At 26.1% G+C, this 9,764-nt stretch overlaps 2 protein-coding genes across 8 annotated transcripts; one reads left to right on the plus strand and one right to left on the minus strand.

Annotated features, from left to right (window-relative positions):
- Positions 1–525: 525 nt before the first annotated feature.
- Snx17 (sorting nexin 17) lies at positions 526–2,871 on the plus strand. 2 transcript variants are annotated; one of them, XM_074248374.1, is made up of 4 exons: positions 526–958; positions 1,036–1,113; positions 1,249–1,968; positions 2,032–2,871. In XM_074248374.1, exons 2-4 carry the CDS (start codon positions 1,054–1,056, stop codon positions 2,674–2,676), a joined length of 1,425 nt encoding a protein of 474 aa, XP_074104475.1. In that variant the 5' UTR covers positions 526–958; positions 1,036–1,053; the 3' UTR covers positions 2,677–2,871. The 2 variants fall into 2 exon arrangements, with proteins under 2 accessions (XP_074104475.1, XP_074104474.1); XM_074248373.1 differs by having other exon boundaries at positions 528–958; positions 1,249–2,871.
- A 2,259-nt stretch (positions 2,872–5,130) lies between these two features.
- Positions 5,131–9,635, minus strand: Hpo (serine/threonine-protein kinase hippo). Of its 6 annotated transcripts, none has more exons than XM_074247571.1 (10): positions 9,488–9,635; positions 9,269–9,402; positions 8,969–9,049; positions 8,714–8,894; positions 8,346–8,573; positions 7,811–8,263; positions 7,578–7,737; positions 7,401–7,492; positions 7,139–7,327; positions 5,131–7,048 (listed from the first exon to the last, which is right to left on the minus strand). In XM_074247571.1, exons 2-10 carry the CDS (start codon positions 9,280–9,282, stop codon positions 6,890–6,892), a joined length of 1,557 nt encoding a protein of 518 aa, XP_074103672.1. In that variant the 5' UTR covers positions 9,283–9,402; positions 9,488–9,635; the 3' UTR covers positions 5,131–6,889. The 6 variants fall into 6 exon arrangements, with proteins under 6 accessions (XP_074103672.1, XP_074103671.1, XP_074103669.1 ...); XM_074247570.1 differs by having other exon boundaries at positions 5,131–7,069; XM_074247568.1 differs by having other exon boundaries at positions 8,672–8,894.
- Between the last annotated feature and the right edge of the window lie 129 nt (positions 9,636–9,764).

Genomic DNA, 9,764 nt, shown 5'->3' on the forward strand with positions numbered 1-9,764 from the left:
AGTTATTGCAAAAATCGAATTTTTTTTTTGACGTACTAAAATTAAGAGACATCTGTCAATTTTTGGAATTTTTATAACAAATAAATTATTGTAAAGAAACTTTAACAAAAAAATTCCATATTTAGAAATTAAAAAAAAATTTCTGATGGAAATTTTTTAAAAATATATTTTTTTTTGTCATTAATTTTTAATAAAAATCCAAAAAATTTTATGAAACTGAAATTGACAGACATTTGGTAATTTTTAGGAATAAATGAAGAAAAAAAAGTTTATAAAAAATTCTACACGTAAAAACTGTAAAAAAAACTATAAATACAATTTTTTTTAATATTTTTCTAAAAAAAAATTTTCAATTGCCTTCTGATTTCAGTGTCATAAAATTATAAGACATCTTTTAATTTCAGTAAGATTTCTTTATCAATGTGTTTTTTTTTTTTTTTTTTCTAACAAATGTCTGAATAATTTACTTGATTTTGCTTAAAGAAATAAAATCCATCCAATAATGTTATGACATAATTATAATGATTGTGTTGAAAAAAATAAATACAACATTACAAAAAAATTATTTTTTTTCACTGGAACTATTTCCCGCTAAAACAGTAATCTCGCAATGCCTCCAACTAAAAGATAAAATTCCAAGTCGCCAACAGTACAAAAAAATTGTATGTGGGCAGTAGTGGGTGTATTGCTCACTGTATTGCTCACTGTAGCTGTCAAATAAAACACATATTTTCATTCTCCATGCCGTATTAGGATTTACAATCACTGAAAAAATGTCATTTCCATCTGCAATACGCCTCGATTTAACGGACTAACACATTTCACTGATGGTTTCAATCACCGCACCACGTTTTATGGCCATAGTATTGTCACCAGGTTATTTCTTTTGAAATTATTCACTCTTACATTTAAACTCCCAATCATTTATTTTTATACTCATATCATCTGGATTGTAAATGTAAGTCCAAATATTTATCAATTTACACTTTAATTAATTTAAAACTTTTAACAAAAAAAAATTTTAATTTTTTTTAGAAAAACCAGAATACAAAAATGCATTTTTCCATTCCTGACACTCAAGAATTCATCGATGGATCCGGGAATTCTTTTGTGGTAAGCAATTACAGCAGATAAGTATTTTTAGATAATTAGTCACAAGATATTATTTTTTAACAAGTTATGCAAAACATTTATCTTTTTGTTCATTAAATAGCACATTATTCATCATTATTATTTTTTTTTTTACAGAGCTACAATATCCATATAAATGGACTCTTCCATTGCTCAGTAAGATACAAACAAATGTTGAATCTTCACGAGCAATTAGTGAAAGAAATAGACGTAACACTTCCAACATTTCCGCCTAAAAAATTCTTCCCACTGACTGCTAATCAACAGGAAGACCGTCGTCTGTCATTGGAGAAATATATCCAGACAATTGGCCAAAATCCAGCGATAAATAATTCCGAGTTATTAAATGGATTTCTGCTAAACGCCCAGCAAGAAACAAGTGCTCGGGTGATGGAAAATGACGAGTTTCTTGTCTATCTAATGAATAATCAAGAGATAAAATTACAGGTATCGACTGGTGATAGCTCAACAAAAGTATTAGAAAAAATTTGCCGTCATCTGAATTTACCGCCTCAGTACGATTCATATTTCTCTTTATTTATCATCGTCGAGAATGAGAATGGGGATGTTAATATTCTGCGAAAGCTGCATGACTTTGAGTCCCCTTTATTGACACGTGCTAATGTTAATTTTACAAACGTTCAGTTAGTTCTTGGTAAAGGCTACTGGGACATAAAAAATGACAGTAAATTAATTAGTGACCCCGTAGCGCTTAATTTGCTTTATATTCAAGCGGTTGCTGAAATAAACCGCGGATGGATCTTAGTGCCAAATCCATTGCAAAATCATTTGCAAGATTGTTACAATAAAAATAATAAAAATGAGTATTTAAAATTGGTAAGTTCGTTTAAATACTATGGTTTTATACAATTTGCACCGTGTTATTGTGATTTTCCTCAGGCAAACACTAAAGTGCAAGTCGCTATTGGTAGAAATGAATTAAATTTGCGTATTTTTATGGAAAATAACGAAGAACATGAAGCAATATTTAAAGTAACGCGTATGCGATGCTGGCGAATTACTACACTCCAGAATAATTTTATTGATAAGAATAATAAAGAGGAGACTAATGATTACAGTTTAGAATTGTCATTTGAATATTTGGTTGCTAAAAATCAACTGCAGTGGATCACGATATCTTCAGACCAGTCGATACTGATGTCTGTGTGCCTTCAGAGTATGATTAACGAGTTATTACTTAGACACGTGAGTAGTCCTAAAATTAATCAACTCAGTGGAAAATCGTGGACTTATATCATGAGAGATGGCCACAGCAGAATCACCATGGGCTCTAATATTTCTCATAGTGCTCCGGGTACGCCGACTATCAACAGTGATAGGGTACAAAAAAACAAATTCAATAATCAAGACTCTGGTGGAAAATCAGATGATACTGTTATTAAAAAATTATCTGAGCGATTTTCAAACGCAAGAAATAAAAAGACAGATTGTAAAATGATATCTCGGTTAAAACAACCGAGTACGAGTGACTGTGATATCATGGAAAATAATGCATTTCATATGATAGGAGATGAAGATCTTTGAAATAAAAATTTTGTACAGATAAAGATTATTGTCGTCAATTAAAATAATTATTATTGATATATTATTTGTAAAGAAGATTTTTATAATGCACTAAAAAATATCGTAATTGCACCACAATTTTATCTAAAACATGACATATTCCATTTTATCAAAAGATATATTATATCATAAATAATATTATTATTATTATTATTATTATATATTTATAATATTAATGGATATGCAATTTAATATTGTATTCGTCACGCTGCTCAAATCACAATAGATTTTATTTATATATTCTTATCGCTATTAATCATTATCTCGTGGCCAGTTTATTTGCCGGTGCGTTCATTTTAACATTCATGGAGGTAATTTGGTCACTTTAATTTATTAGTTGATCAATTATTGTTTATTTTATATTACAAGTTTATTTATACTCTTTTCTCTTTGAGGACGTAATTGTATAAAAAATTTTTACTGATTAATTATGAAATACGTATTGTTATTAATTTTTATGACATTTAATTTAACTGTCACTTCACAATTTTTTAAAATTTTCTTTAATAAATAAATTATAGTTAAAAAAAAATTATTAAAAAAATGAACTTGTAGGAATTTTAATAAATTAAAAATAATATTTTACAATAAATTTTTTTCTTAAAGAAAATTAAAAAATTGTCAAGTGACAGTTAAATTAAATGTCATTTAATTTTTTTTTTATAATAAAATAAGAAAGAAAATTATAATAAACAAACCACAAAAATTACACAATCGTTAATAAAATAACAATTGTGCCAAAAGTGCTATCTTTAATATTAAATCTTTAATATCTTTCTCTTAATATTAAAATAGAGATGAAATGTATGTGAAACCAATTTATTCGTGATATGATTGGTTGAAAATAACTATTCTCATTATGATTGGTTGAAAGTGAATATAATATACATAAACGACACATAAATATATCAAACAAATATGAGGCGCGCGCAAATTTAAATTCTAGTCCCATAATAAAATTGAGATGAAATGTATGTGGCATCAAACTATTTGTAACGTGATTGGTCGAATATATCATGAGCATGAAGATATATGCAAACGCTATAGTAAGGCGCGTGCTTGCGCGCGCAAATTTGAATTCTAGTTTTACTTAAAAAAAGGAAAAAAAAATAATAGTGAAAGAATATTCCAAGCCGTCCAATAGTTAAGAATTGAATAATTCATTTTTTTAAATTTATTTATTATTATTTTGAAAAAAAACAAAATTAATTAACACATTATTATACAACAAATCAATTTATTATATGATTAAATAACGTTTCTATTGTAAGATTATATTACATATTTTATGACTAATAATTTTAAACTCACTGTCATAAATTTATATACTTACGTAAATGATATTTTTCAAATATATTTTAACGTTAGATCTAATTATAAGCATATTGTTATTGGTTTAATTTTTTGAAAATAAGCACCAAATTAATTACGAACAAAGCATTTTATTAATAAAATAAAAAATAAAAATTGATTTATTTTAATGAAATTATATTAAAAATGTCAATTGTACTAGTTCAATATATGTGAGACATATCCTGACAAACTGTTATAATCAATTGTTAATTATAATCGTTTTTTATTTCTATTATTATTATTATTATATTACGTAAATATTATTTGGGCGTTAATAATGCGTTTTTAGTAATAATCAGTGTTGGTAAAATTCCACTCATGTGTATTATAAATTCAAGGCCTCTCAATTAAGATTGTGCTTTTATTTTCAATAATTATTATTGTAATTATTATTAGTTTGTTTTTACGAATTTTACTTTTGTATTTAAATATATATTATCATATTTTAAGAAATATCGGGAAGTATTTCACAATTATTTAGAATGTGTTGTTACAACTATTTTTATTTGACGAGTAACATTTTTAGATAATTTACAGGAAATTAGACTAAGGAATATGATAAAAATTAGTGGAGAATTGCTAACTCTGTAATATATATATATATATATATATATATATATATATATATATATATATATATATATATATATATATATATATATATATATATATATATATATATATATATATATTAATAATGTCTAAGAAAAAATAATTATTGAATATATTATTTGCATTATAGATTTTAATAATAAAAAGTAAACATTTACAATAAGTAAAAAAAAAAAAAAGATTTAAAATTAATGCTGAAGTTTATATATAATATAATATATGTTGTAAATTAATTAACGCCAAAATTATGTTCGTTAACAGAAATATCAACAGATTTATACATTAATATGTAAATAAATAAATGATGCCTTTCAAATATCGTTCAAACATACATGATCTTCCTTGCAATTTAATTTATTAAAAGTGACAAATTGTTAAAAAAAAAATATTTAAAATAACTGGAGTTAATTATCAATCATTAATTAATTGGTATAAATTTAATTTTTTCAAAAAAAAAAAAAAAAAAAAAAAAAGTTATTCATTATTGACTCCAATATTATATAAATAATAATGTATAATACAATTAAAAATGTCAAATATTAAAAAATGTCATGATTCGTGGTGAAATAAAATAAAAATAATTTTTTAGAATAAATAAAAAATGTACGCGCATATTTAATTACTGTAAAATCTTTTTTTTTATCATTTAATTTGAGTAAAGTATATTCTATAGAAATAGAAGGTAATTAATTATTATTGTTTTAATTAATATAATTAACGTAATTAATTACTCGTCTGTATACTTTTATTTTTTTTATTATATGGCAACATTACTTGGTCAATTAAATACTTAATTACGGTCTAAATGTGTTTTGTTTGACGTCGTTATTAATTTTAAATTCAGATCTTGTATTGCGTTTATTATTTATTATTATTTCTATATCAAAAATATGTATTATTACTTTGTACGATTACTGACTAAATAATCGTGTTTCAAGATTATATCAGTTCTGGCTATTAACTGTTACTTATTATTTTTCAATTATGCAGGATAGCTTTTAATTGTCAATTAATAAACTCCATATGCCCACAGAAGTTATATTGTAACTGCAATGCTCAAAATAATCAATAATAATAATAATTATATCAGTATTAATAATAAAATAAAATAAAAACGTGCTATCAATAAATTAATCAGCAGCGTTAAGTAACAAGTCTTTAATAATGATAACTGTAATAATTATTGCTATTATTATTAATTATTTTTATGAATAACTTTGCAAAATAATATTTTGTTGTCAAGAATATTATTTTTCTTTCCACGAAATTATTTTTATTTTTAATGCATAAGCATATTTTGACAAACTATACTGTTTTTTATTTTTGCATCTATCAGCAAAATTTTAATAAATTTTAAATAGCTCAAGTAACATTTTTTTTTCTTTATTTTTCTTTTTGATAATAATAATAAACTGAATAATAACGCATAAATGCCTTAAATAGGAAGACTAATTTCTAGGTTTTTTTTTTGTTTCTTTCCATTTTAATTATTATCATAATGAATCAACCTATGTATATTGTTATTTTTTATATGTGCATCTTTAAACATCTCAAATAGTTTTATTATAAATTAAAGTAAGATAAATTTTAATATTTTATTAATAATTGTGGGAAAACGTATTGATAATATATAATGAATTTAATTGTAAGAGTGAAGACTTAAGATTTTTATTTTATTATATTCTATTGATTTTTATTAAATTATTTGGCAAGTAAATTTGATTATTAATTCAATTATTTAAAAATTTATGGAAAAATAATATATTGTATTACCGTCTATATCACTAGAGCTTAATTATTCGTATCAAGGTCTAAGACTTGACACAAATTATCAATAAAATCATTAAACAAATATTATTGAAAATAAATTTTCATTTTCTTTCAAATTTAACTAGATAATTGCTTTAAATAAAAAAAAAAAAAAAAATTAGCGATGAATAAAATTTAATAAAAATATATCACACTAATATTAACCAAAGTGCATTAATCAATTAAAACAAGCCAATTCGAAAATAATTTCAGCTGAAATATTTCAGGAAGAGACGAGTAAGTAAAAATAATAAGATGCACTATGTGTTGTAAATAAATGTGGGTTACACTCACAGGAGTACGTAAATTCGCGACATGATTACAGAATAAAATTTATAAATTTATACAACTGTACACTATCATCACACATCTATTTTAACGTACAAAAATTACCAAACTGTTAGAAATTTTGCTGGCGTTTTCTCTTGGTATCCATGGCATCGAGAATTGGCTGTCTCTTAGTCTGATACCTCCTTCGGAGTTCATCAATTTCGCGTTCCATCTCTGCGTCAAGACTAATCATCCGTTGCTGCAGCTCCTCGTACGAGAGGAACTTTAACTGCAGGATATGGTTGTTTATCTAATGTTCAATTATTTTCATAATAATGCCTATTTTTTATTGTACTGTAACTATAAATTAAATACTTACAAAGTCAAAATCACGTTCTGTGAATGCGTTTTGAAATTTAGGAATATTATTATGCGGTTGGTCAGGCACTGGATGCGATATTTGATTTAGTTGGAGCTGTAAATGGCTTTGGAACCTCTGAGATTCCGTCGGAGTTGGTGGATCGATTTTATTCTCTGCTTCGGTGTTGTGTAGGATTTGGCCATTGCCCTAAAAGTAATTGTTTTAAAAATAATCCTTATAATTTATTAAATTATAAATATTAATGGTCATCAAAATTTACCTTAACAATTTCTGGAGCTTCTTTTTTATCAAAATGATCGAGAAATAGGGGTCGGTATTTTTTTCCTGACTCAACGGAACCTGTATTGTGCCCTAATATATTTAAGAAACCGATAAAATCAATGATAATGGACTTTTTATGTTAATAATTGTAATTATTAAATTAAAAATACATTACTTTTCATTGTAGCTTCATTATCGGTGTCACTATTGATAACCATAGTACCCAAGTCGAGTATTGTTGAAACTAGAGTTCCAGTATCAGGTAGATCTCCAGGAACCAGAGTACCTGGATCTTCTGGGAGAAGTTTCATCGTTCCGCTACAATCTTCCTCATCCTAGTCAATAAAAAACATTTCTTTATTAATGTATAATTCATGTATTTAATGAACTCATTATCCAACGACATACCGAATCATCAGCATTATTTTGTCCTTTAATTGCGACATTATTAATAATATGAGTACGGTGAGCGCTCTGTTTTTCGCGTATCTCATGAGCCTCCGCGATCATCTGACTAAGAATATTTGGCTGCTTTGCAGCGCCTATGAACTCGTGATTCAGCAGCTCCGTGGCTGTCGCACGTTCTTCGGGATTTTTGACAAGACACACACTGACAAAGTCAATAAACTCCGGGCTCCACTGGTCAGGTTCTCGGAAACTTGGAGGAGGTTTCGTCGGGATCATGAATATCGCTCTCATAGGATGAATGTCTCCGTAAGGAGGTTTCCCTTCAGCCATCTCCAATGCTGTTATTCCTAGAGACCAAATATCTGCGACACAGTCGTAACCAATCTCTTGAATTACTTCCGGCGCCATCCAGAATGGAGTACCAATCACAGTATTTCTTTTAGCCATCGTATCCTAAAAAATAAATCCCAAATTATGATGATTAAGTGTAAAATAAATTTATAATCAATTAATGACAAATAATTAATAACTATACCGTTAGTTGACCAGCCACACCAAAGTCCGCTAATTTAGCATGACCTTCATTATTGAGCAAGATATTACCAGCCTTAATGTCTCTATGTATTTTTCGTCTTAAGTGAAGATACTCTAAGCCTTTGAGAGTATCACAGAGAATTGTTGCGATTTCATCCTCTTGCAGTGTTTTTTTCCGTAACCTCATGATGTCACTAACAGAACCAGCTCCACAATACTCCATTACAATCTAAATAATCATAAAAAAAAAAAAAGCTTTACTTTAATAAGCAATTTTGAATTTTTAATGACTTGTCATTTAATGAGTTGTAAATAGAACTGTCTTACATTAAAAAAATATTTTATTTTAGTATAAGTAAATAATTTTACCCAGAGATCTGTGTTTTTAAAGTAACTCCCATAGTATTTAACAACGTATGGAGAATCACATTGTTGCATTATAGATATTTCTTTTATTATTTCTTGTAAGTCAGTATCCACTGGCACTTGTTTTATAGCTAGCACTTGGCCACTCTCTTTGTGCAGAGCTTTGTACACCGATCCATAAGATCTACGAAAATAAATAATCAAGTTAATTAATTTAATTATAATTAAACAACATAATAATAGTATTATTATTCATACCCTTCGCCAAGTTTACAAATAATATCAAACACTTCTTCTGGCTGTCTGGTCAAACTCTCTTCGGACAACTTTTTCAATTCACTGAAACAAAATAAACAAATAATTAATTAAATACGTAAAAGTAAGTTGTAATAAATTTAGTTTGATAAAATGACAAAATTATTCAATATAAACTACTAAAAAAAATAATAATAATCATAACACAAACTATAAATAAATTTGATCCGCAATTTATAAAAATAATTTGAGTAAAATCTAAATAAAACCGACTGTAAAAGTAATAACAATCAATCAAGTTACCTCTTAGAAGACATCTTAATAGTTAAAAAAAATCACTGGTTCCTCGGTCTATAAATGTTAATTGTTGTAAAAAATTCCACCAGCATTCACGAAAATTTTTTTTATATTATATATTTACAGCTCTCCTCTGAAAACTTAAAAAATTACAGCTCCGTTAAATTACAAGTCTAGTAAAAAATGGTAATATCGTTACCGAATATAATGATAAACAATAACTACCATGTACCATAAATTACATATTTATTTATTCATATATTTTTAAGTATTTACTTATTATTGTTATAATAATAACATATAATCAACAAAGTTAATATAACCACGAAACTAAAATATTAAAAAACATCAGCCATCGGTCCATTGTAGATGGCAGAGTTCATTCATTTCAATATTACATATAATTTGACATATGTACAGTTTGCGCTACAGTTTAATACCGCGAAGGAGATTTAAACCTAAAGATCAGTTTCTATTTAACTGCTCGATTTTTAAAAAACAA

This window comes from Cotesia typhae, unplaced genomic scaffold (genome assembly GCF_013202065.1).
Source record: "Cotesia typhae breed Kobodo isofemale line unplaced genomic scaffold, CoteBio_Ctyphae contig_5, whole genome shotgun sequence".
NCBI lineage: Eukaryota > Metazoa > Arthropoda > Insecta > Hymenoptera > Braconidae > Cotesia > Cotesia typhae.

Excerpts from the sequence above, each read along its gene's own strand:
- Snx17 (XM_074248373.1), top strand. The coding sequence starts at position 1,054 with ATGCATTTTTCCATTCCTGACACTCAAGAATTCATCGATGGATCCGGG. Across the intron at positions 1,114-1,248 it reads GATCCGGGAATTCTTTTGTG|AGCTACAATATCCATATAAA; the intron begins GTAAGCAATTAC and ends TTTTTTTTACAG.
- Hpo (XM_074247565.1), bottom strand. Across the intron at positions 8,895-8,968 it reads ATTTGTAAACTTGGCGAAGG|ATCTTATGGATCGGTGTACA; the intron begins GTATGAATAATA and ends TTATTTTCGTAG. Across the intron at positions 8,264-8,345 it reads GTGTGGCTGGTCAACTAACG|GATACGATGGCTAAAAGAAA; the intron begins GTATAGTTATTA and ends TTTATTTTTTAG.